This window comes from Echinops telfairi, unplaced genomic scaffold (assembly GCF_000313985.2).
Source record: "Echinops telfairi isolate 266 unplaced genomic scaffold, ASM31398v2 ScPeMD7_2291;HRSCAF=2852, whole genome shotgun sequence".
Taxonomy (NCBI): Eukaryota; Metazoa; Chordata; class Mammalia; order Afrosoricida; family Tenrecidae; genus Echinops; species Echinops telfairi.
In genome coordinates, this window is record NW_022106189.1 from 20,702,738 (window position 1) to 20,729,416 (window position 26,679).

General features: G+C 54.1%; 1 protein-coding gene and 1 pseudogene across 3 annotated transcripts; both read left to right on the forward strand.

Annotated features, from left to right (window-relative positions):
• The first annotated feature begins 590 nt into the window (after nt 1–590).
• Nucleotides 591–26,679, forward strand: DRC7 (dynein regulatory complex subunit 7). Of its 3 annotated transcripts, XM_004704644.2 has the most exons (17): nt 591–781; nt 1,111–1,279; nt 2,324–2,449; nt 2,988–3,182; nt 6,731–6,889; nt 7,750–7,968; nt 11,715–11,849; nt 18,316–18,388; nt 19,219–19,347; nt 19,497–19,625; nt 20,586–20,806; nt 21,645–21,860; nt 23,118–23,228; nt 23,463–23,573; nt 24,284–24,478; nt 25,610–25,749; nt 25,842–26,679. In XM_004704644.2, the coding sequence occupies exons 1-17, from the start codon at nt 591–593 to the stop codon at nt 25,933–25,935; spliced, it is 2,613 nt and encodes an 870-aa protein (XP_004704701.1). In that variant the 3' UTR covers nt 25,936–26,679. The 3 variants fall into 3 exon arrangements, with proteins under 3 accessions (XP_004704701.1, XP_045149636.1, XP_045149637.1); XM_045293701.1 differs by lacking the exon at nt 11,715–11,849; XM_045293702.1 differs by lacking the exon at nt 6,731–6,889.
• LOC115870703 lies at nt 13,262–15,655 on the forward strand (annotated as a pseudogene).

Genomic DNA, 26,679 nt, shown 5'->3' on the forward strand with positions numbered 1-26,679 from the left:
TGCCATCGCGTTGATTCCCACTCACAGTGACCCACGGGAGGGGGTAGAGCAGCCTGACACTGTGTCCAAGGCTGCCATCTTTATGGAAGCACACGGCCACATCTTTCTACAGCAGAGCTTCTGGCGGTGTCAAACCGCCGACCTTTAGGCTCTCACCAGAGTGCTCAACTCCCGTGCAAACAGGGCTCTGCGCTGTACCGCCGGGTCTCCTTCATCGGTTTAATGGATATATTTTGACGGGAGGTTTTGTAGCCCTGCAGTCACTCCTATCGCGGTAGCATCACTCACCAAGAAGAAGGGACTTGTCCTAACTAATATGCCAGAGGAGACTGGCATTTTAAGTCTGGCTCACCTACTCCTGCCCAAACAATGTCTTTGTGTTAGAGTTTTGGAAAGACACTTCTCCTTGATCCAAAGGAATTTAAACAGAATCATGGCCTCCATTAATCTATGATCGATGCCACCTAAAACCAGCTCCCTGCCCCCACCCCTCACCCCTGGACACAAGTGGCCTCGTTGGCTCTCCTTCCTGGGCCAACAGTGACCATTCTGAGTGCTCTTTTCTCATTCAGAAACCCGGAGCTGCCAGCATGGAGGTCCTGAGGGAGAAGGTGGAAGAGGAGGAGGCCGCCGAGCGGGAGGAGGGGGTAGAATACCCCCCCAGGCTCGAGAAAATGACAAAGCCGCCCCGGAAGGAGACAGCCACCCTGACGCAGGAGATGCTGAGAGAAATGGAGCAGAAGTTGGCAGAGATCGAGGTCCCCACTCCAGGGGAGGCCCTGTGAGTGTCCCCTTTGTGGGCTGGGGACGGGGAGGCAGACAGAATGGTGGTGCCTGGGCTGGGCGGCACCAGCCCAGGACAGGAGAGTGAGGGCTTGGCTTCCATCCTGCCCGGTGTGAGTCTCACTAGCTGTGTGACCTTGGGCAAGTCAATCAACCTCTCTGTGCTGGGTTCTTCCAACTGCTTCAAAGAGCGGCGGATAATCACGGTCCCTGTCTTGCACGAAGTAGTGTGGAGTCAGGAGGAAGAGGGGAGAGTCCATCATGGATCAGGGCCCCGCGAGCCACGGGCAGCCTCGCAAGCTAACGTCATCCTTCGTGCTGGCGCAGGGAAAAAGACACCATTGACATCTCCACGCTGCCCCTTTCCTACAAAACCAACACACCCAAGGAGGAGCAGCTTCTACAGGTGGCAGACAACTTCTCCTCCCAGTACAGTCACCTGTGCCCGGACCGAGTGCCCCTCTTACTGCACCCGCTGAATGAGTGCCAAGTGCCCGTAAGGCTGGGGAGGGCATTGGGCAGGGAAGGGATTGGGGCAGACAGTACAGGGAGGGGCAGGGATGGAGTAGGGGGAGGTGGAAAGCCGTGGAGGTGGGGTGGGGATAGGGTCGGGACGGAGGGGAGGGGGAGCCGCAGAGAGCAGGGGCATCGGGTGGTAGTCAGAGGTTCCAAGGTCTCCATCCAGAGTCAGACCTCACCCAGCTTCATCAACTCAAATGCCAGCAGCCCCAGAGGGAAGCGCAGGCCCAGATCAAGAGCAGAGGGAAAGTGGAATCTTGCCTGTGAATCTCTCGATTGTAAATGCTGGCAGCTCATGCATGGGCCGAATGAAGCAGGTCTGTGGACCCCTGCCAAGCCAGTGGGCAACTGTTTTGCAACCTTTAGATTCATTCCATTTAAAAATGGGGAAACTGAGGCCCAGGGAGGCTCAGAGACTGGGGCCAGGTTCACTTCTCTGCCCATCAGTGGACAGACTGGCCTCTGGGGCTGGAGACTGCAGCGGATGTGCAGCTGCTTGTGGCCAGAACCTCCCAATGGCCCAGCAGGGGTGGGGAGGATTACAGCTGGGAAGGAGATCAGCCTCCCTCTGATGGGGAAGCCCAGGAGGCACTTCTCCTATCCCCTTTGATTCTCTCTGCATCTAATAGGCTCTTTTCATCATCTCAAAAGGGATTTAATGGATATGGCCCCTTTAATATAGAAAAAAGAAAACCCTATTCTAAATGGAATCATATCCACAGGAGTAAGGGTCAGGATGCCAGCACCTATTTTGAGGGATCCAACTCCATCGTAGGACCCCTGGTGGCATGATGATTTGCGCCTCGGGCTGCTTATCACAAAGTCAGCAGTTCGAAACCATGAGCTGCCCTGCAGGAAAAAGACGAGGCTTTCTATTCCCGTAAAGAGTTACAGTTTCGGGAACCCACAGGAGCAGTTCTGCCCTGTCCCGTAGGGCCCCTCGGAGGGGCCATCTACCTGAGGGCAGTGATTTTTGTTCTGTTTGTAAACCCCATCTAAACACCAGGTCCGTTCTTTGCAGAAGTTCGTGAGCACGACCCTCCGGCCCACACTGATGTCCTACTCCGACCTCTACAACTGGGACAGCTGCGCCCAGTTTGTCTCCGACTTCCTCACCATGGTGCCCCTGCCTGACCCCATCAAGCCGGTCAGTGCCACCCACCACAGGCTGCACCCTTAGGCCCCTGAAGTTTAAGAGGGGAAAACAGACCGAGGCTGGGAGATGGCAGCTCAGCTGGGCTCAGGCCACACAGCCTAGGAGCCTGTCTACACCTGGGGATGGGGGTTGGGGGCGTGTTCGAGTGGGCGTCGAGAGGGCTGGGCACTTGCCCAAGGTCTGGAGCAAGTCTGGAGGGCGTGGGTCCCCCTTTCATGGTTCCAGCTCTAAGCCTCGGGTCCCCATTAAGAAGGGAGAAGGGAAGGAAACGGGAGAGAACTGATAAAGGAAAGAGAAGACAAGGTTAGCAAGTGACGGGAACCTGGGAATCTGAAAGGCACTCCAAGAGCATCCGGCCCAGAAGCAAGCTCAAAGCCTCTCCAGCGCGGAGGTGGCTCTGCAGTAGCACACAGTCAGGTGTGCTTTCCAGCCAGGGTCCCGGTCTTAGTGGGGTCCCTAACACAGCCAGGCGGGCTGTGACTGGTGGGGCAGCTGGTGCCAGCTGTGCTGACGAGCCTGCTCTGCGCAGCCCACGCACCTGCACTCCCCCACCACGGTGCTCAAGCAGCAGAAGGGCAACTGCTTCGACTTCAGCACGCTACTCTGCTCCATGCTCATCGGCTCCGGCTACGACGCCTACTGCGTCAGCGGCTACGCCTCCAGGGACCTGTGCGCCATGGACCTGACGCGGGAGCTGTGTCCACTCACCACGAAGGCCAAGGAGGTACGGCTGGGCTCAGACCACCCGATGACCCCTCACCAGTTGCGAGTTCCCGCTGCTTCTAATACAACCGAAGGGTGGCGGATGTGGGTGGGAGGTAAGACGGGCCACCCGCGGTTTGGCAGTTCCTTAAGAAGTTGCTGTTGAGGGACTCCATGTGACAAGGGATTTCTTGGCTGGGACAGCTACCAAAGCAGATGGACACATCTTTTTCCCACAGAGCCGTTGGGTGGGTTCTTAGGGTCACCTCCCTTTGGGTTAGCCTAACCGTCATCCCACTAGGGCTCCAAGACATTCTATTACCCGGATGAACCTTGAAAACATGCTGAGTGACGCCAAAGGACCAATGCTGTGGCCCAGGTGTGTGGATTATCCTTGTAGGTAGATACAGGTAGACCGGTGGTTGCGAGAAACCAAACAAAGTTCACTGTCTGTTCTGAGTCATGGAAACCCTACAGGACAGGGTGGAACTGCCCCTGCGGCTTTCCGAGACTAAATCTTTACAGGAGTAGAGTCTCATCTTTCTCTCGAGGAACGGCTGATGGCTTCGAACTGCTGACCTTGCAGCCTCAGAGCGATCTTCTGTACAACAGAACAAGGCCTGAGCCACCAGCACCATGGTTCCCAGAGAGAAGGTGCACGTTATCAAGGATTTCATTTTACTTGGATCCACAGTCGATGCCCGGGGAGCAAGAGATGGAATGACGGAAAACCACGCTGGTTACAACTGCTGCAAGAGGCCTCTTCAGGACGTCCGTGGAGGACCAAGGCACACCTGGTCCAAACTGTGACATTTTGCTTTTTATGATCAGTGCGAGTTTTCTTTTTCAAAGAGCTTTTTATTGTGAATCGGGTGGACGTGTACAGCACGGATCTATTTCCCACTCAATGATTCGGGAAGATTTTGTTTCCTCTTGGTTGGCCACTGACTAGAGAAACAAATCCAGGGAGACTCGTGTGTGTAAGAGAGAACTTTATATCAAAGAGCAATTGTACATTAAGAAACCATCGCAGTCTAGTCCAGATCAAGTCTATAAGTCTGATATTACCCCATATGTCCATACGAGTCCATAAATTCCTCTTTAGACTCATGCAGCACATGCAATGATGCTGAATGCTGGAAGATCACAGGCCGGTGGGTGGAAAGTCTTGTGGATCCAGTGGCAGTGGAAGCATCTCAGCTCTGGCGTGGCTCTTCTATGTGGCTCCTCCAGCTCCAGGGCTCTAGCTGCATCAGCATAACTCCATGTGCCTTGTCAATAGGAACTTCTCGCAGGAAGACCAGCAGAGAGTCTATCAGCCCTCCAGTGAGCTATTTATCTCCTTCACGCCTCCAGATAAGGTCATCAAGCTGCGACCTGATTGACAAGCTCAACTCCACCCCTTCTCTCTAATAGTCTCAACTGACACCAGATGATGTAACTACCACAGCCACCATCCTCACAATGGATCATCTCTCATCTTACTTCCCCGCTGTGTTTTCTGTTTCCCTTCCTCTGCCTCACCGAACATTTATGGACTTTGCCCTTGGGGGAAATGCTGCCCTTCTGAGCTCAAATGGTTAACTATTCCAAGGTGTTCACACCTCTTCCCTTCAGACCTGTTTATTGTCAGGCTGAACACTGAGCCATGGGGGTGAATTCTGCTCCAGACCTGAAGAGTGACAGGGTTCCCCTAGTCTCTCTCTGACAAGTAAGCCTGGTCTTTTCAATCGCCTCGTGGTGAAGGGGTTACCCATTGGGCTGCGAACTGCAAGGTCAGCAGTTCGAAACCACCAGCCCTTCTTTGGGAGAAAGATGAGGCTTTCTGTTCCTGTCAACAGTTACTGTCTCAGAAACTCACAGGGGCAGTTCTACCTTGTCCTGTAGGGTCACTGTTAGCAGCATCGACTCCGTCGGCGGTAGTAAGTTGGAGGGAGTTTTCATGTGCGTGTGGGAGCCGGACCAAGGAGCAAGGAAGACCGAAGAAGAATGAATGCCAGTGGATGATGGTGCTGCAAAGAAGGGCGGCTGTACCAAGCACTGCCGTGGGAAAGACGGACTTGTGTTAGATGAAGCCCAGCGAGAATGCTCCTTCGCGGCGGGGCTGGGGGCACTTCCTCTGGCATACTGGGGACCTGTGTCCAAGAGGGCTCACTCCTTGGAGCGGGCCATGTCAGAAGAAGCCAGCCTCTAACCACCGAAGGGTCCATAGATGCAGTTGAATGGCGATAATGTGGAAAGGTTATAGCAAAGTCATAGAGCATCGGAAAGACAGGAGAGAGGCTAAAATAAAGGAGTCAGACACATTTTATGGTAGCATGCTCACCTCAGCTCTTCTTGGTGGTCCGTGCAGAGGCGGGAGAAGAGAGAAGGGAGAGAGGGGGTGTCTTTACTAACGTGAGATATTTATAGGTAGCCATAAGACGTACATATTCGGTAGTTACATGTGTCACAAGATGGGTGGTAACTACATCAAGGTGAGGAAACCTAATACCTGCATTGGGGGAAGGAATAAGGGGGGCTGGATGCCACAGCGGGAGCAGATGTCTGCTTCTATGGGGAGATAACACCCCCGTGTGCTCACTTCAAGGCAGCATCGCTGGGGAGAATCTGTGGGAATGATCTTTAAAGCAGGATCATGTACTTGGACTTCACCTCTAACTTACCAAAGTGGAGGCTTTCCTACCGTGGACTACCAGTTTTCCAGATTCCCTCTGTGATCAGTTAGGGACTAGCGTCCTCGTCCTATTTCCCCCAGTGTTAGTTTCCCACAAGGAACTAGTACTTGATAAAGCGGAGCGTCACGGAAAAGAAGACCGTCCACAAGACGGATTGCTCCGGCGGCCGACTGATAGCAGTGATTCAACCATCAGCGCCTAATGGGAAGAGCACACGTTGTGCCCAGGGTGCAACTCTGAGTTGGAACCACTCCGTGCACCTAACAACTACATTCTACGGATGGGTGTGTACAGAGGAACGTCGGAGAGGAAATAACATGGCCAAAGTCACCCAGCTGGTCAGTGGAAACCTAGGGAAGGAAGCCTGAGTGGGACCCTGAGCCCCCCTTCGGCAGCCTCCCCAAGGGTCTTTCCGGAGCACTTTCTGGGCACACTCACGCGCACATGGGCACACAAACAGAACCTCATGGCGCTCCCTGCCTGGCGAACTCTTACTTTAAGGTCCACCCGTGAAGCTCTCCAAAGACGAGGTCCGAAAATCTGCACACGCATCCCCCAAGCACTTGCCCTGATGGGGTCACACAGCTCACGGGGCTGTGGACAACTAGGAGGAGAGGCTCGGCCTTCCTCTCGGAGGCATGCGACTGCATCTGCTCTTCAGAACAGCCCTCCTCCTGACCTGGGGGCTCCTTAAGCGCCTCCTCACTTGACAGATGATGAACCTCGGGGCCAGAGAAAGGAGAAGGTCCCAGAGCTCAGAACACCCCGCTCCTGGGAGCCAGAGATTGGCCACCTCCGGTCAGAGGGGCCGCAGCTCCGTGTGTGCTCGGGGCTGGCGGGGCTGGCGGGGCTGGCTCAAAGCCACTGACCCTTCTCTCTCCTTGGGTGGCAGGTGGTCCTCGAGGAGGAGAAGGCCCCATGCAAGAAGTACGCCATAAGACCCCCCAGGGACCTGAGCAGCAGGTTTGAGCAGGAGCAGGAGATGAAGAGGCAGGAGGAGATCAAAGCAAAGGAGATGAAGCGGCTGAGGGAGGAAGAAGAGCGCCTCCTGGTGGGTCCACAGTGCTAGGTCCCCAGCCCACGCTCGCCTCAGGTGGCTGACAGGTGGCAGGGACGTGATGGATTTCATGGACCCCAGTGCAGGTCTGACACTCCTTGTCCTGGACTCGTTACTGGGTCCATACCTACATAACCCTCCCATCCATCCAATCATCCATCCATCCATCCATCCATCCATCCATCCATCCATCCATCCATCTATTCTCCTTTCATCATTCAACCTCCTAGATCCGCTTCCAGCATCCATTCTCCCATCCTTCCAAGAATCCTCACATCTCCTCCCACCACCCCTCCAGCTTTCCCTCTTCCCCTCCATCCTCCTATCTCTGCTTCCATCCCCCCACATTCTTCTCATCCTCGCCCTCTCCCCCGACTCCTTTCCACCTCCCATTGATGGAGTCTGTTCTTTGGTCTCAGGCCCCGAGGTTCCAATAACGAACCCAACACAGTCATCTAGTCCTGGACCACCCAGAGGGAGGTCAACAAGAAAGCCACACGGGATTTCTCATGACCTTCCTTTGGCTGAAATCTCACCCAGAAGTACAGCACATAAAGCCAGTAAACTCCAATTATCCTAGAACCCCAGAGTCCAGTTTGTAACCATATCGGATCCCCCATCTTTAAAAATAACGTTTTCTTGGTACTTCATACACATAGCATATACAATTCAATAGTTTGATCATATCAAGAAGGCTTATCCAACCATTACCACAATCCTCTCATCTTCTTCCTAAGAAAACAGGCTCCCCTGGGGTGATGTCCTCAAGCCAGTGGTGCAATCTAGATCAGGACTCAGCTCTCCCGACCACCCGTCCCCACCGTCTGGCCATGGCCACCCTCTCTCCTATGCAGGAGGTGGAGAAGATGGCACCGGACCCCCTGCATGGCCTGCGTGTGCACGCCTGGGTCCTGGTGCTGTCGGGGAAGCGAGAGGTGCCTGAGAGCTTCTTCATAGACCCCTTCACAGCCCGCAGCTACAGCACTCAGGATGAACACTTCCTGGGCATCGAGAGCCTCTGGAATCACAAGAACTACTGGGTCAACATGCAGGACTGCTGGAATGGCTGCAAGGTGCCCGGGACGGGGGGGTGAGGGGCGGGCAGGCACAGGAAGGGGGTGCGGGAGGGGATGGTGGTCAGCTCTGTGGGGAGGAACCAGCCACCAGGCCCCAGGGCCCCTATATTTGGTCCCCATTGCCACTGCTGTGCCCACAAATAACCCTCCTAACACAACAGTTAGCTCTCTTTTGATGGGTGTATATTTGTACTGTGGATCGTTGGCCCATGTTGAAGAGCCTTCTGCGAGCGCTGTACTGAAGTGTAGCAGCCAGGCGGGTAGGGAAGGGCAGCCCACCTGAGTGGGCAGCTCAGTGGGGCCTCAGGGGCCACAGGTACCGTCGAGTCCACAACGACCCATGCGGTCACCATCTGGTCTGGGTAGCCTCTGCCGGTCCCTCAGTGGCTGAGGATCTGGAAGACCACCAGACCTTTCTTCCCGGGGCCTTTGAGTGGATTCGGATCTCTGACCTTCAGGTCAGCAGCTGAGCGCCTGAGCCATCTGCATCACATGTCCCCACGGGCAGACCTGCATTCTTAACGCATGGGCATGGCACTGATTGGCTTGCCGACCTCCTCTAGCTGCTTCCTTCACTGCAAGAGTGTACAGACGCGTGCACGCAGTGTGTATCTGTCACTGACTTCTCACACACAGGACACACCTGCACAGCCAGGGCCAGCACCACGGAAGTTCCTCGTGCCCCCTCCTGGTCACTGTCCCTTCCCCAGCTAGTTCTCTCCTGGCTCCTGACGGCATGCAGCTGTTTCCTCTGCTCGGGAGCTTTATGTAAACACCATCAGACAGTCTGTGCTCGTGCATAGATTCCGCCCAGCACCGTCTGGATCAGATTCAGCCAGGTTTTGTGTGTAGCTGTTGTTAAGCCTGTCACTGTTTATTGATTTCTCGCTGTTGACGATGTCGGAAGATATTGACTAGTTCTCCAGTTGGTCAGCATTTAGATGGTTCCAGTCTGGGTTTATTTTGAATCGCGCCGCGATGAACCTTCTTGTACGTGTGTGTCTGTTGGCGAGATACCAATTTCCGCTGGGTAAATCTCTGGGGCGGAATCGCTGTGATACCAAATCTGCAGATGTTCGACTTCAGTAGCTTAAAGGCGTGCACCGATCTACATGCCCACCGGTGAGTTAGAGGTGCCAACCCTTGAGGTGGTCTCTCTCTGTCCTTACAGCATGTAGGAGCACCGCCTGATGATTTCATCTGAAAGTGCAGCAAGTTTGAACTCAGTTGTTCAGGGTGTTCTACTTACACAATCCTCTAGACGAGCCATGACAGTGTGGTCCTTCCTTTTGAGCCCTTCTGGTTTTTCTCTCTCTCCCTTTCTTCGTGACGTGTCTCCAACATAACGTCAAGCACAGGTGGGAATTGTTTAGGCCTCTCTGTCTCATTCCTGATTAAGAAGGAAAGCCTTCGTCCCTTAACAGCTCATTAGCCAGATGATGTTGACTGTCGGGTTCGGTTGGTTGGTTTCCTGGACGGTCGCCCACTTGTTATGAGTTAGGAGCCTTGGCAGGGAACGCAGTTGAAACCAAGCTCACTGCCTCCGAGTCCCTTCCGACTTGTAGCAACCCTATGCGTTCGAACCCACCAGTCCTTAAAATCAGACAATGAAAGGCCTTAACTTCAGGGCGGCGCTCCCAGACAGAGATGGACCAGGAAGAAAGGCCTTAAACCCACCAGGTTGTGGACCACCAGTCTGGGGGCAACCCATCGTGGGGAACATTTCGCTCTGTGGCCGACTCCGTGGCCGCTGGCAACAATACCTGCGTCTGATCAGGATGACAGAACCCCGCACAGGATTTCAGGAAACACAGCACCTGTGCCATCTGGTTCCTTTGTGCTTGTACCTACCATCAGTTCTCCTTCCCCCCACGCCACGCCCCCTGCCCCCCTCCATCCCAGCAGGAGCAGAGTGACCACCCTCGGAGGGCCTTGCCCAAAGGGCTCGGGCCGGGCATTAAATACTGAGATTAGGGTCTGCTACAGGAAGGCTTCCTCCTCGGACCCCCAAGGGGTCATTTTTTTCTTTGACCTCCTTCTGGAACACTGATCCCGGGGAAGTGGCACAAGGTCCCGGGGTGATAGGTTAGAATGTGTGGTGCCCTCCAACTCCCCCCCTCCCTGCCACCTGTTAGGAACTATTTGGGAAGTGAGCCACTTGGAGGAGATGGTGCCCCTGATGCCCCCTCTCTGTCCTGCGCTGAGCCACGTGCTGCTGTTGTCTAATGCAATTGAGCCGATACTGACTCTGGCCAACCCCACACGTGTTAGAGCCGAACTTCTCTGGAGGGTTGCTGAGCTTCTTCCCAAGAGCTCAACAGTTCAGTCGTCTAGTCCTCTAGAAAAAGAGTTGTGTATGGATCACCGGAGTCAGGTCTGGAGCATCCTCTCCCTTCTATGCCCATTGTTTGCTTCCCATTTCCCCCAGCCTCCCCACTCCCCATTCCTGGTGTGCCACAAACCAGTCATCTCTAGACATCTGCCCATCCTGTTCTTCATCTACTGGAAAACGTGCCAAAACAAATCTGTTTTTTAAAAGATAAAAAGAAAAGACCAATGACAATATTAAAATAGAATCAGAGGGGGGAAAAACCTCGGTTGAGGGAAAACAGGACATACTGACAACTAGAACGAATCCAAAAGGGGTCACGGGGGTGGGGTGGGGGGGTGGGATCTGGTGACCAGGCACCACCTTATAACCTCATTCCATTGGCCAGAATCAAGTTTACAATAGTCTCGGTCTGACCGCGAGCTTATTCACGTGCCTCGACTGTGCTCAGAGGGGATCCACCAGAGGCTTCCTCTATGTGGGACCCTGCAGATGGATTTGGGGCTTCCACCATGAGCCATGGCCTTCTGCAAATTGGGTGTTCACAATTTAAGGGTGGATACCTTTCCCTCCTTCAGATTTGGATTACATTGTTAATTATCCTTGGATCACACAGGCTGGTGTGCTTCTTCCATGGAGACTTAGTTGATGTCTTACTTAGACAGCTGCTTGTTTGAATACAAGCCTCTAAGAAGCCCGGAGGCTATTGTTGTTTTTTTTCGATGCTATTGTTTTTGATAGCCGGGCACCATCCGCTTTTTTCACTCACTTTGCTGTAGCACCATATTTTCAGTGATCTCTTTACGAAGGCAAGCATTGGGCAGAGCCATGTCATAAGAACTAATTGTTCTTGGATCAGGGGTAGCAATCCATTCACTTGTCTCTGGATTGTGTATGTCTCTGGTTTACTTTAGAGGCCTCGTTATCGTTCCCCATAGAGTTTTCTTGGTTGTAATTCCCAGACCTTTCTTCCTTGCTACCACTGGGTAGGTTTGACCTGACAGCCTTTTGGCTACCATCCAAGGCTGGGGAGACCTTTTTTGAAACCTGACAGCCAGGTGCCCTTCTGCAGGGTCTCTGGGCTCGACTTGCCTGTGCTCCACATGCTGGGACCCTTTCCGGTCACTCAGGATGACCTCCAGACCCAGGTTCATGCCAGGCAGAGGTTTCTAATTGTCTCGGGGAGACCAGGAGTGGAATCATCACAGGCCAATTGCACACTGGAAATCGAGTCCTGCCCCACTTCCCCACCTGTTTCCCTGGCCAAAGAAGGGTGGGTTCTCAGCAGTGCCTGGAGCTTTCAGTCTGGCCTCTGAGGCCCGGCCCCTGGTCCCTTCTCTACTCTGGGAGCAGGTTGGGTGGGGTGGCTCTGGCAGGAAATTCAGGGGCTTCCCCTTTCCCCCCACCCCTTCAGAACTTGGTCTTTGACCTGGGAGATGCTGTGAAGTGGGAGTACCTGCTCTTGGGGACCGATAAGCCGTACCTGTCCATGTCTGATGAGGAGGAAGAGGGGGTGAACGACTATGATGACGACGATGTGGGAAATCTGGTACATCTTGGTGTGGCTATATGGGATGAGGAGGCGGGGCAGGGGTGGGGCAAGGGATGGGGCAGAGGCTCAGGTTGGGGTCACTCCTTCCCCGCCAACAAGTGTCTGGAGGGCTAGGGGACTGTGACAATTTCCCAGTAACACATTCATGTAGCCAAGAACACCACCACTTGGCTTTCCGTTGGTCGTCCTGTGGTGCCATGTGTGTTGCTCTGATGCTGACAGCTGTCACTGATATTACAAATGCCAGCAGGGTCACCCAACGTGAAGAGGTTTCAGCAGAGCTTCTAGAGCAGCAGTTCTCAACCTGGGGTCACCTGATTCATCACAGCAGCAAAATGACAGTGATGCAGTAGCAACGAAAATAATGTTATGGTTGGGGGGGTCACCACAACATAAGGAGCTGTATTAAAGGGTCGTAGCATGAGGAAGGCAGAGAACCACTGCTCTAGAGTAAGAACAGACCACCAGGAAGGAATCGGCTGCCCACTTCGGAGGAAGGAGCCGCTGAAACCTGAGGCCAAGCTTGGGAGCACTGTCAGATACTGAAGGCCTGCATAGTGGAAGCAGAACACTGCCAGAGATGGTGCCCCGGGACGACCCCTCGGGTCTGAGGGCACCCAAGATGTGACCCAAGAGGAGCTGCTTTCTCAGAGTGGAGTCCACTTTGGTGATGTGAGTGGGGAGGAGAAGCCTGTAGGAATGGAGCCCAGGGGGTCCTCATTTGGTGATGGGGTGCGACTCAAGTTAAGATCAAAAACAGCTGCAAAACTCTGCTAATGATCGGCACTTGAAAGATGCAGAAAGTATGAATCTGGGAACATTGGAAGTCATCAAAAATGAAATGGAAGATTGCTATCCTAGGCATTAGTGAGCAAAAGTGCACAGTATTTTCCATTTTGAATAGGAAAATCATGATTAACTATACTAGAAATAACACAACCAAGAGGAATGGAGTTGCATTCATTGTTAAAAAAAACGACACTTTAAAATCAATCTTGAAATATAATTCTGTGTGTGATAGGACAATATCTATCCGACTTCAAGAAAATCCCATCAATACAACTATTATTCAAATTTATGTACCAACCACAAAAGCTAGTGTTAAGAAATTAAAGAATTCTACCAACTTCTTCCATCTGAAATGGCTCGAAGATGCATTCAAGATGTATTGGTAATTACTGGAGAGTGGAATGCCAAATGGAAACGAAGAGGAAGGAACAGTATTAAAAAGTATTTGGCCATAGAATCGAAGCTGGAGATCGCATGATAGAATTTTGCAAGACCAATGAATGGCATGTTCATAGCAAATACCCTTTTTTCAATAACACAAAAGGTGACTGAGTGTACACATGGACTTCTCTGGATGGCATACATGGAAATCAAATGGACTCTCTTGGAGGGAAGAGACGATGGAGAAGCTCAATATAACCATCCACTGCTCACCTGTAAGTTCAGGTTAAAGCTGAAGAAAAGCCCATGAGAGCTGAAATAGGATCTTGAGTCCAGCCCATCAGAACTTCGAGACCAGCTCAAGAACAGATTTCCGGCACCGAACACAAGTGACAAAAGACCCCCGGAGCTGGGGGCGGGCATCAAGAGCATCATTCCCGAAGAAAGCAAAAGGGCTCTAAGAAGACAGGAAACAAGGAAAGACAAAGTGGATGTCAGAAGAGGCTCGGAAGCCTGCTCTTCATGCAGAGCAACTAAAGGAGAAATGGAAGAAATGATGTCAAAGAGCTGCATGGAACACTTCAAAGGGCCGGAGCGGCCCAGGCGGCAACCGCACAAAGCTAGGGCCCCCGTCTCCTCCCGAGGCTGCAGCCCCTGCGTGCTCTCCCCGCTTGTGCTCTCCCCGCTTGCTGGCAGCCAAGTTTGACAGCGGAGACCAAGTTCTTTCTTCCTCTCGGCTCCCCAAACCTGAGCGCAGCCTCGGGCGTCCAGCCCCACATCCAGTGAATCAAGCACGTTGAAAAGAACAGCAGCCAACATGGGCCTCACGGGCTGCCCTACCTGAAGGTTCTCAAGCTGCAGGTGTTAGCACCACCGACAAAGAGATTGAAGTTCTCTATATTCAGAATGTAACTTTTGAGGATGCTGGGGAACATACGTGCTTGGCGGGTAATTCTATAGGGATAACCTTTCACTCTGCATGGTTGACCGTTCTGCCAGCTCCCGTAAGAGAAGAAGACATTACCACTTCCCCAGACTACCTGGACTTACTGCATCGGGGGTCTTCCTAACTGCCTGCATGGTGGTGACCGTCACCCTGTGCCCCCTGAAGACAGCGGCTCAGCCGGCTGTGCACAAGCTGACCAAGCACACCCCCCTGAGGAGACAGGGAGCAGTGTCTGCCGAGTCCAGCCCTCCATGAACTCCAACACCCCATGGGTGAGGATAAAGGCACGCCTTTCCTCCTTGGCAGATGCCCCCATGTTGGCAGGGGTCTCCGAGTATGAATTGTGGGAGGATCCAAAATAGGAGTTTCCAAGATATAAGCTGTCTCTGGAGAAGCCTCTCAGGGAAGGCCACTTTGGGCAAGTGGTCATGGCCGAAGCTGTGGACATCCACAAGGAGAAGCCCAAGGAAGCAGCGAAGATGCTGAAAGGTGACACCACCGAGAAAGGCCTTCAGGGCCTGGTCTCAGAGATGGAGATGACGAACATGATCAGCAAACAAAAGCATCATCGCCTTGGAGCCTGTACCCAGGATGGGCCTCGCTATGTCATAGTAGAGTATCCCCCCAAGGGCAACCTCCAGGAGTGCCTCCTTGTCCCCAGGCCTCCTGGGATGGAGTACTCCCACACATTAACCATGTGCCAGAGGAGTAGATCACCTTCAAAGACTTGGTATCCTGCACCTATCAGCTGGCCAGAGGCATGGAATACCGTATATACTTGAGTATAAGCCACCCCGAATATCAGCCGAGGCACCTAATTTTACCACAAAAACGGCATTAAAAATGTGCTGAAAGACGCGGCTTATACTTGAGTATGTACGGTACTTGGCCTACCCAAAATGCACCCATCGAGACCTGCGGCCAGAAATGTCCTGGTCACAGAGAATAACATGATGAAAATAGACTTTGGACTCACCGGAGACATCAACAACAGACCACCCAACAGGCGGCACCCGGTCAAGTGGATGGCCCCCAAAGCCTTCTTTGTTACTCTGTACCCACCAGAGTGCCATCTGGTCCTTTGGATGTTGACATGGGAGATCTTCACTCTGGGGGGCTGTTTAACCTGCTGAAGGGGGGCATCCCATGGACAAGCCTGCCAACTGCACCAATGAGCTGTACATGATGATGTGAGACTGCTGGCACTTGGCACCCTCCCAGAGACCCACCTTCAAGTAGTTGGTGGAAGACTTGGATCGGATTCTCACGCTCACCACCACCAAGGACTACTTGGATCTCACACCACCCCTCTAACAGTATTCTCCTAGTTACCCCGACACAAGGAGCTCTTGTTCATCAGGAGATGACTCCGTCTTCACTGTGGATCCCGTGCCTTATGATCCGTGCCTTCTTCCATACCCACAGTGTTAAAACATGAGCGGACCTGTTCTCCTGTCCTTACTCGGGATGGCAGTGGGAGCCGCCTACACTGAGCAGGGAGGCCTTGCCTCTGCTTGTATAGATGGATCAGAGGAGTAAATCATGGGCACAGTCATCATCATCATCATCGTCCTCCTCCTCATCGTGCATGTAAGGAGTTATACAGTCAGGAACTCTACCAGGCCACCTCTGCCTAGAAAAGAAGAATGTTCAGGGGACCCTGAACTGCCATGGGCCCACCACGTGACCCCGTCTGCCGTGCTGCCCGCAGGCACTGGCCAGGGACCGTGGCACTCTAGGCAAACACCAGTTCTGCCACCCATGTTAATTTTGTAAGAATTGGAGAAAATATATGTCAGCAGAGCACAGATGCAGTGCATAGGTGTGGGGTGTATGTAAATACATTTAAATTATGTATAAATATATATTATATATTTACAATGAAGAAAATTTTTCAAGGGGCAGCTCAAGAAGACAAAGTCAAATGTTATCATGAAATGTGCAAGGTCCTAGAGTTACAAAACCAAAAAGGAAAAAGACACTCAACAAATCAGAGACTGGAAGAACTGCAGAAAAGAAAATACAAGCCTTGAGTTGCATTTTGAAAGATTCTATCGGCAAAATATTGAATGATTCAAGAATATCAAAAGATGATAGAAAGAATACACAGAGTCACTGTACCAAAAGGAATTAGTTGACATTCCACCATTTCAGGAGGTAGCATATGAGCAAGAATGAACGGTGCTGAAGGAAGAAGTCCAAGCTGCACTGAAAGCCTTAGCTCCAGGACTTGATGGAACACCAATTGAAATGTTTCCACAAGCCGATCAAACACTGGAAGCTTTTACTCCTCTATGCCAGGAAATTGGGAAGACAGCTACTTGGCCAACTGACTGGAAGACATGCATATTTGTACCCAATAGAATGCTCAAATTACAGAACAGTAGCATTGATATCACACACAAGTAAAATGTTGCTGAAGATCATCCAACACGGTTGCAGCATCACATTGACAGGGAATTGCCGGACCTTCAGGCTGCATTCAGAAGAGGGCGTGGAAAAAGTACTATCCCTGCTGATATCAGACCGATCTTGGCTGAAAGCAGAGAAATCCAGAAAGTTGTTTGTTTGTGTTTTTTACTGACTATACCAAGGCATTTGACTTTGTGGATCATAATGAACTATGGAAAACCTTGAGAAGGATGGAAATTCCAGAACACTACATTGTGCTCATGAGGAACTTGTACACGGATCAAGAAGCAGTTGTGTGTACAGCCCAAGGGCATATTCATGTTTCAAATCAGGAAAGGTGTGCATCAGGGTTGTATCCTCTCATCATACTTATTCAATCTGTATGCTGAGCAAATCATCAGAGAAGCTGGACTACGTGAAGAAGAACGTGACAAGAATACAGCCAAGGGGCGGGGGGGAAGAAGAACGTGGCATCAGGGTTGGAGGAAGGGTTATTAGCAACCTGGGATGTGCAGATGACACACCCTTGCTTGCCGAAAGTAAGGACTTGAAGCACGTATGGATGAAGATCAAGGAGTTCAGCCTTCACTATGGATTACAACTCAGTGTCGAGAAGACCAGCATCTTCACAACTGGACCTATAGGTAACATCCTGATAAAGGTTTAAATAGAAAAGGTTTAAATTGCCATAGATGTTTATCTTGCTTGGACCCACCATCAACACTTATGGACGCAACAGTCAAGAGATCAAAAGACACATTATTGGGTCAATCTGCTGTGCACTTGTTAGAGTATCAGAAATCAAGGGTGTGACTTTGAAGACTGGGTGCACCTGACCCAAGCCATGGTACTTCCAATGGTCTCATGTGCATGTGACACTTGGACCCCGAACAAAGAAGTCTGAAGGAGAATCGATACATTTGAATTGTGAGGCTGGAGAAGAATATTGCAGTCCTACGGACTGCGAAAAGGACAGGCCCCTGTTGGAAGACGTCAGGCCAGAGTGCACCTTAGCGACAAGGATGGCAGACTTTGTCTTATATATTTTGGAGAGCTTGTGGAGAGGCCAGTCCCTGCAGAAGGACCTCATGTCAGTAATGTGGAGGAACAGCAAAGGGAATAAAAAAAGAGGAAGTCCCTCAAGAAGATGGAGTGATGCAGTGGCTGCGTCCATAGGAACCGCTGTGAGGATGCGCAGGCCCGGGTGGTGTTTCCTTCTGTTGTACACAAGGTCACTATGGGTTAGACTCAACCCCATGGCACCTCTCAATACCACCACCGCCAGCCTGGATCATGCCCTCCACCTACAGATTGCACACCGAGACCCACACAGGTCCGGTAAGCAGCCCAGGGTCACACCTGGGCTAGTGCAGCGTGAGGGCTTGGATGCAGCTCTCCTGCCCACCCCGCCATGGTCTGCTATGTTGAGCGTTGCCCTCTCCCTGTGGAGAGCATACTCTTGGCGTGTGGGGCCCTGGGAGCCCCACACAAGCCTGGGGGCAGAGAAGCATTTGACTGGGGAGTCTCAGCACTCCCTAGCATCTGCTCCCAGGGTCACTGGGGTTGTGACAGCCGACCAGGGTGACGCTAGGTCAAATACCACGTCCTCCTAAGTCTGAAGAGGGGAGAGAGGTTTTCTCACAGGAGGGCTGGGGTGCCCCAGGACTCACGAGTTCATCATAGTGTATTCTTTTACTTTTTTTTTTTAATCACTTACTGTTTGCACATGTACCCTGCCTACACAAGCATTTTGCCAGGGAGCAGGGAGGCCTCCCTCTGGAGTCCGCAAACCCTCGCGGACTAGCTGTCGTTTCTCAAAAACGGATGGCTACTTCTCTGAGCTCCCTGGGATCAACCTGGGGAAGCGTTTCTGATGGACAGCATGCATGTTTCTATGGAATGCTCACTACCCCTTCCACCCCACCTTTCTCCCAGGGCAAAGAGGATGAGGAGAAGGGCTTCGACATGCCTCACTCGTGGGTGGAACAGATCGAAATCTCCCCAGAAGGTACTGTGTGTCCACCCTCCCCAGGCCCAGCTCCAGGGCAGTGACCAGGCCGGGCTGCACTGGCCGCCCTTTGCTGCCGCATCCCTGGGAGGGGGCCACAGCCTGCCCCTGACTCATGCCCTCTGCATACAGGAGGCTGTGGCCAGTTAGGCCCACATGAGGCAGGGATGCCAGGGCATGGAGGGGTAGGCAGAGAAAGCAGGACGGGGTACTCATGGCCCAAGTAGAAACATGATGGTGACTCATGCCGGGGCACCCAGATCCACAGGGAGGCCTATGTGCAGAGGGTGTCACGGGGCCCAGAGGAGGACCCTGCCCCCCACTAGTCCAGCTTAGGGGCTGAAGGCTAGGGTGGTGTTGGGGGTAAGCAGAGAGGGTCCCGGGAGGCAGGAGCCCCCCCAAGGTAAGGGTCAGATGGAGTCAGCTCAGGGTGCGGAGGAGGGTAGAGGAGGCCGGACAATGCTTTAGACAGGCTTGGGAAGCGTATGCTGGGTTCTGCCCCAGCTTCTGTGGGCCTGGGCCTCATCTTGGTCTGAGAGCACCGCTGAGAGGGGTCGAGGCCTGGCCAGGGACAGGAAGGGAGGACCGGGGAAAATTCCACAGCCGAGAGCCTGCCCTGAGTGGATAATGAGCCAAAGCAAACCGTGTGCGGCATGGAAGTTGGTAGTGAAGTTGTTTCTTATACCAGGACGTTGGAAACCACCTCAGTGTCCAGCCATGGGGGATCGGGTAGATCACCGATGGCCGCTTCTCTGTGGAGCTGCCTTCTAGCTCAGGCCAGGCGGCCCCAATCCATGGGAAGAGCCCTCAGCCCCACTCTGTGCCCACAGCATTCGAGTCCCGCTGCCCCAATGGGCAGAAAATCATCCAGTACAAGAAGGCCAAGCTGGAGAAGTGGGCCCCGTACCTCCACAGCAACGGCCTCGTGTGCTGCCTGAGCATCTACAGGGATCTGGAATGTAAGGGGGCAGCCCAGCTGGGGAAGGGGGGGCAGGGGCAGGGGCTGGGCCAGGAGGGGCTCCACGTGGGGGCAGGCGAGCTGTGAGTGCTCGGACCAGTGCTGCAGGAAGTGACCTGGCTGCAGCTCACTCACGTCATGGCTCCACAGGCACCGACCTTCTGGAGATCAAGCAGTGGTACCAGAACCGGGAGGACAGGCTGGAGCTGAGGCACATAAACCAGGAGACAGGCCTGAATGTCGACTACTTCAAGCCGGGCCACCCCCAGGCTCTGCGTGGTGCGTGGGCCCCCTTGCCAGCCAGCCAAGAACAAGGGGAGAGGGTGGGCTCCACACTCCTTAGAATAGCCTCCTTGCATGTGTGTGTGTATGTGTGTGTGTGTGTGTGTGTGTGTGTGTGACGGGAGGAAACCAGCAGCCCTGGAGCCACAGGGTCCTTGGGTGGCAGGCAACAGAAGCTGCCTCTGTCCCCCAAAGCAAGCCTGAAAGCATGGGGAGGCTGGGGGCAACTCAGAAAACCCACAGAGACGTCACAGCCGGGACCACTCCATAGTTGGCGGTGGGCAGGAAACACCCAAGAGACACAGTAGAGACAACATTTAAAGGCGGTCAGGATACTGAGCAGGGAACCACCCACTACCCCCCACCCACAGGCAGTGCACAGGGTGGCAGATAATGTGTGGATGCGGCCATGGGCCCCGACAGCTGGCAAAGCTGGGAAGGTCGTACTTTGAGAGAATCCACAAGCCTCATCAAGAATTCACCGAGTAAACACTTAGGGCCAAGGTGCCTTTGAAAAAATGATTACAGACCCCCCCCCCCAATACACACACACATACACAACACCTACTTGTTTTTAAAATCCAACTGACACAGATAGATAGGGATCCCTTTACACCCCCTCAAGTTGGCAAAGATGGAAGGAGAGAGTTCTGATTGCTTGTATGGCCAAGTGGGCGAAGCAGCCGCCACCTCCCCACCCCTGGCTGGTAGGAGATGGAATGGCCCGGTTTTTCTGGAGTGGCCTTGCACTGGTTCATGCTGAGCCAGCGTCCTCAGTGATTAGCAAGAACAAAGAAAGTGTGTCACAGACATCCCACATGGAGTTGTTTAGAAGAACAAACAGTTGGTCACAAACTAAGTAGCCAGCAGGGGATTGGTTATCTCACTAATGCATACCCCCATGGGGAGCTGCCTGAGGAGGGTCTCAGGTCCTGGTGCTGACCCGCCCTGATACAGTGCACGCCTACAAGTCCATGCTGCCCGAGAATGACCGTGTGATGGAGTTTTACGAGTCGGCCCGGGTGGACGGCCTCATCAAGAGGGAGGAAACGCCGACCACCATGGATGAGTACTTCCTGGGCCGAGCGGACTTCCTCTCCTCCCGCCATGTCAAGTTCGGCCCCAGGGTCAAGAAGCTTGCTCTGAACAGCCCGGAGTCCAACCCCCGGCCTGTGGTGGTAGGAGCTGGCTGGGTCTGGGGACCAGGGGGTGTAGGTCACCTTGGGGTGGAGAGCACACTGGCTCTTAGGGCCATGTTCCTGAGCACTGGGAGCCAACTAGTTGACCCGGAAGCACGTTCCCCGGGTGGCCTGGTGTCAGGATAAGCCAGTGAACCAAAGCAGAGGGCAGAGCAGGACTTCGGAGGGTTTCCGAGGCTGGCCGGCCGGCCATCTATCACGCTTACAGGGCGGCAGACATTTCAGGTTTGCAATCTGACACTTCACCGCTGCACCACTAGGGCTCCTGACCACTGGGCCAAGGGGGCAGTGTTGTTATAACACACACACACACACACACACACACACACACACACACGAACTTTCGGGGAAATCCGTAAAGAAACGTAAAAATCTCTCAGAATGGCATCTGTCAGGTGTTAGTTACCATGCGTTCATGGGTCTAACTGTAAGCCTCTTTTCTACCTACCTTAATGTTGGGGGGAGGGGGGTGCATGTTAACCACTGAACATCGCATTTGGGTGGTTTTCTTCCATGTCATCAGAAAGGATTTGGCCCCTGAGTTTAATGGTCCCACACCAAAGCCACTCTTTCTAGCAGTGACCAGCCTGGAAAGATGGTGAGCTCCCCGGCTCTAGAGGTGTGCAAGTGAGCACAGCAGAGTTTGGGTGAAGAGCTAGCACGGAACAGAGCTGGAGTTGCCTGGCCTGAGGGCTGGGGGGGGGGGTGTTCTGCTCCAGGGGAAGTCCCAAGCTATGGGAGGCCCCGCCCGGTGCGCCACTGCCTGCACGCAAAGCGCCCTCCCCCTGCCTTCCCTCAACCTGTTCTGGCCCTGCAGAAAATCACTGAGCGCTTCTCCCGCAACCCCAAGAAGCCTGCGGACGAGGACGTGGCGGAGCGCACGTTCCTGATGGTGGAGGAGCGCATCCAACTGCGCTACCACTGCCGCGACGAGCACATCACGGCCTCCAAGCGCGAGTTCCTGCGGCGCACCGAGGTGGACAGCAAGGGCAACAAGATCATCATGACGCCTGACATGTGCATCAGCTTTGAGGTGGGCCCGGGGGCGCTGGCGGCTGGCTGTGTAAGATCTCCAGTGGGTTTTACCTCCGCACTTGGCTTCGCCCGAGAAAGAGCTCACGCCGAAACCCGTTTTTCAATCCAAGTGGCTTTTTATGAAGGATGGCAGAAGTACACGTTATTTCAGGGAATCTTGCAGAGCCCTGCAGAAACCGCGGTGGGGCTCACAACTGGTCACGGGAAACCTCGGAGGACCGCTTGCCCACACTTGGGGAACGGTGGGGAGGGATCCCAGGACCGAGTAGGGAGAAAGGACAAGAATTCGCAGAGGTCTGAGCACAGGGCAAGAGGCCTGGGACCAGGCGGGGCATGAGAGAGCTCTGGGGGAAGAGAGGATGCGGTCCTGGGGTCCTGGCAGGGGGATGTGTGTCCTCGAGGGGGAGGGAGACCTCACCCTCCGACATGCCACTGACCAGGAGCAGGGTAATAAAAGAGGGAAAGAGGAAGTCCCAGAGCAGGCGCCCTGACTTCATGCCTGGCTGCGGGACGGTGGGGTTGAAGGTATTGGTTGACCCCCATTGGCTGTGTTAAGCCCACCTGGGAGATGTCATGGGCACTGGCCTAGTTTGGACCACCCAGGTGTACCTCCCACCGGGCTGGGGGCTTGAATTTGAACATGCTCAGTTTGGGTCTTGATAAGTGTCGAATGGTTGCCAGATTTCTTCCCAACCTCCTTTATGGGGGCCATTGCAGGCATGGGAGTGACAATCCCCCACCCACACCTCATCCCTGTATCTAGCTACTTAACAACTTCGGACAGATGGGTGGGGAAGGGGAAGTCACCAGGGGTCCTCTGCCCCAGCCCAGCAACATGGGACAACCAGGACAGGAAACCTACTTCCCAATCAGAAATCTGCCCCCTCCACCCCATCACCTTTTGGGAAATCAAGGCTCCCCTCTCAGGGATCCCTCTCTTTGCAGCCCCTTTGAAAGTGTCTGCCCCTTCCACCAAGGTGGAGAACCCAGTGGGCTTAGACACCCTCACCCACCGCTCGTCTGGGCAGAGAAGACCCCACGTCCCCAGGACCCACGCCCGGGGGTCTGCTTTTCTTTCTGGCTCCTAGTATCTGGGTGTTCACACAGGAGGAAATGTGACGGCAGAAAAGCTAACGGGTCTCAGGTCACATAGCTAGAAAGTGACAATGGGCAGATCTCAGCTGGGTGGCTGGGCCCATCCACCCACGACCACAGCCCGAGACACAGTCGGGGTCCCCGCTGGTTGCTGCCCCAGGTGGAGCCCATGGAGCATACAAAGAAGCTGCTCTACCAGTTCGAGACCATGATGCAGCTCAAGAGTGAGGAAAAGCAGTGCAGACACCAGGCCTGGGAGTCGGAGCTGGAGGTAGGGCCAGGTGGGGAGGGCTGGGCGTGGCTTAACCACCAGGACTGGGCGTGGCCTTACCACCCAGGGCTGGGCGGGGCTTTACCACCCAAGGATGGGCGTGGCCTTACTACCCAGGGATGGGTGTGGCCTAACCACCTAGGGCTGGGCGGGGCTTTACCACCCAGGGCTGGGCGTGGCCTTACCACCCAGGGATGGGTGTGGCTTAACTAACACCCTGGCTCCCCACCCCAGGTGCTGGAGATCCTGAAGCTTCGAGAGGAAGAGGAAGAGGCCCACACGCTGACCATCTCCATCTATGACACCAAGCGAAATGAGAAAAGCAAGGAGTACCGGGAGGCCATGGTGAGCCCCCGCCCTCGCCGACCCAGACCGTGGCTTCTGGAAAGCTGGCTTCTCGTGGACCAGCCCTGTGAAACCCCCACCCGCCCCCTCCCGACCTCCACCAAGCCCTTTATGGAGGCTGGCGTTGGCGATAGTGCTGTGTTCTTCCTCAAAGAGCCCTCAGAAGCCAGGCCAGGTCTCCCCCTGCCTCCAGGGGCTTCTGGGCCAGGATGGGGTACACTGCAAGGGGTAGGAGGAGAGCTGGGACAAAGCACCCGGTGACTGCCTCAACCCCCACCGCACTTCTGAGCCAATTCTGTGCTAAAGGAAAGGCCGTGAGTTCAAGGCCACCCAGCGGGGGCACAGGGACAAACTGCTCTTATTGAAGACTGCAGCATAAGAAACCCTACGGGGCAGCCCCACTGGCACTTGGGGTCAGAGGAAGTTGGACGTGACCAGGTGGCACCTCACAATTCCACCGCCACCTCCATTTGTTGGGCAAAGTGTGTCAGGCACCACCACGCTACTCGTTGACAGCCCTGATCCCCGCAGAGCCACAATGCACAGAGGAAAGGAGGGTTGGGCTGCCATCCTCAAACGCGGTGGAAGAGACCAGTCTACAGGTCCCCCTGAGGGCCCCAGCGCTGGGCACTGGATTTGAGGCCACGTTTTGCACTGTCACCTTGTTGGGCCACTCGGGAGGTCTCAGAACTCCGCCCCTCCTCCCCCAGGAGCGGGTGATGCACGAAGAGCACATGCGGCAGATGGAGACGCAGCTGGACTACCTGGCCCCGTTCCTGGCGCAGCTCCCCGCGAGCGAGAAGCTGACGCGCTGGCAGGCCGTGCGCCTCAAGGATGAGTGTCTCAGTGACTTCAAGCAGAGGCTCATCGACAAGGCCAACCTCATCCAGGCCCGCTTCGAGAAGGTGCGGGCCGGGCCCTGGGAGGGACAGGGACGGCAGGGACTCTTGGCCGCTTCACCTAGGAAACGGACCCAGGGTTGTCTGCTGAGCCACCTCCCAGACCATGTGGGTCATGGGTGTGTGCGCACGCGCCAGGAGTTTCCCCAGGGTGAGGGCTTCTGTCTCACTGTGTTTGTTGGATGAGTGGGTAGGTGGGTGAATGAATGCACGGAGATATGATTCAATGACTGGATGCACGGGTTAGATGAGGGCATGGGGTGGTGGATGGATGGTAGGTGAACAGATGGATGGAGTGGGTGATTTGGATGAATGGGGTGAATAGACAGATATTTGGGATAGATGGGTGGATGCGTAGGTGGATGGGTGGATGGATGGGTGAATAGATGAATGGAGTAGGAGAATTGGATGAATGGGGTGGGTATATGGTGTAGATGTGTGGATGGATGGGTGAATGGAAGGATGAGTAGATGAATAGATGGATAGAGTAGGAGAATTGGATGAATGGGGTGAGTATGTGGTGTAGATGTGTGGATGGGTGGATGGGTTGATGGGTAGATGAATAGATGGATGGAGTAGGAGAATTGGATGAATGGGGTGAATAAGTGGATATATAGGGTAGATGAGTGGATGGATGGATCAGGTTGGTCATTGGATAAGGTAGATGGGTAGTGGATGGATGGATCAGGTTGGCCATTGGGTAAGGTAGATGGGTGGGTGGATAGATAGAGTGGATGGATGTGTTGTACAACTCCTAGTCCTTGACCCATTTCTGCAGGCCAAGTGTATGCCATGTACTTCCCATATATTATCTATTTAATTGCAAACAGCTTCATAAGGTTGGGGGTGGGTGTGATGAGTTTCATTTTTCCAGTGAAGAAGTTGGAAGCTCTGAAAGTGTAGGTAACTTATCCAGAGATGCTCCGTTGTTCTGACCCCTCCTCTGACCTTCAGGATGCCCCTCCATACAGGCCCTCACAGCTCTTGGTGCCGGTCTCGGTGCAGCCAGCCCCTGCCTCTGCCTTTCCGACTTCCACGGGTGGGGGCAGTGGGCTCCTGTGTGCAGACTAGTGGGGTGGTAGCCTGGGTGAGAGTCGGGCCCCATCGACTCTCTCCTCTCCTCCTTGGGTCCCACAGGAGACCCAGGAGCTGCAGAAGAAGCAGCAGTGGTACCAGGAGAACCAATTGACCCTGACGTCCGAGGACGAAGACCTGTACCTGAGCTACTGTTCCCAGGCCATGTTCCGCATCCGCATCCTAGAGCAGCGGCTCAACCGGTGAGGGGGCGGGGAGGGGGCCGAAGGTGGGGTGGGTCTTGGCTGCTGGCTTCAAACGCCATCATGCCTTCTCGCTCCACCTTCTGTTGCAGACACAAGGAGCTCGCCCCGCTGAAGTACCTGGCCCTGGAAGAAAAGCTCTACAAGGACCCTCGCCTGATGGAGTTCCTCAAAGTCTTCGCTTGAGGAACTTCCGGGGTGGGGTGGGGGCTATTTCAGCAGAAACAGCCAGCCAAAGCCCCTCTCCTCCACAGCCCGGCCCTGGGCCTCCTTCCCAAGTGCCCCCACTGCCCCAGCACCTGCTCTGCCGCCCTCTGTGCCTGCTTCTCATGGGTTTCCTGTAAATAAACACTTTAATTTGCCGTGGGTACCTCCTATTTCACAGCTCCAGCACCCCACCCCCTTCCCTTCTTACACCGCCTTCCTCACTTCCCCGTGGCCACCTCCTCGTTTGCTGCTGTTCCAGCTCATCTGGAAGGTTGAGTCTTTGCAGCATCTCTGAGCCCTGAAGCACACACACAAAACCATACGAGGCCTGCTGCCCTGGAGTTGATTTTGACTGGGGACAAGTGCCCTGCACGGTCCTCTAGGCTGTGATCTTTCTGGAAACACACTGCCAGGCCTTTCTTCCGCAGTGCTGTTGGGTGGGCAGGTGAGTGCAAAAAGATAGCTGGACCTTCATGTGACTGGGGGCCCAGGTGTGTGCGCTGGGGTTCTGGGTCTGACATGCGGCTGTAGGGGCCTGAATTCTCGGTCCTCTACGTAACAACAGTTTGCTCCTCTGTGGAGTGGGGACAGCAGTGTTGTATTTAGTGAGGCAAGCCTTGCATTGCAGAGAGGCCTGGGACTCTCTGTAGTACAAAGCACCTACTACCTACTTCAAATTGGACGATACACGTGGAAGGTGGTTGTTGCATAATCTGTCAACTT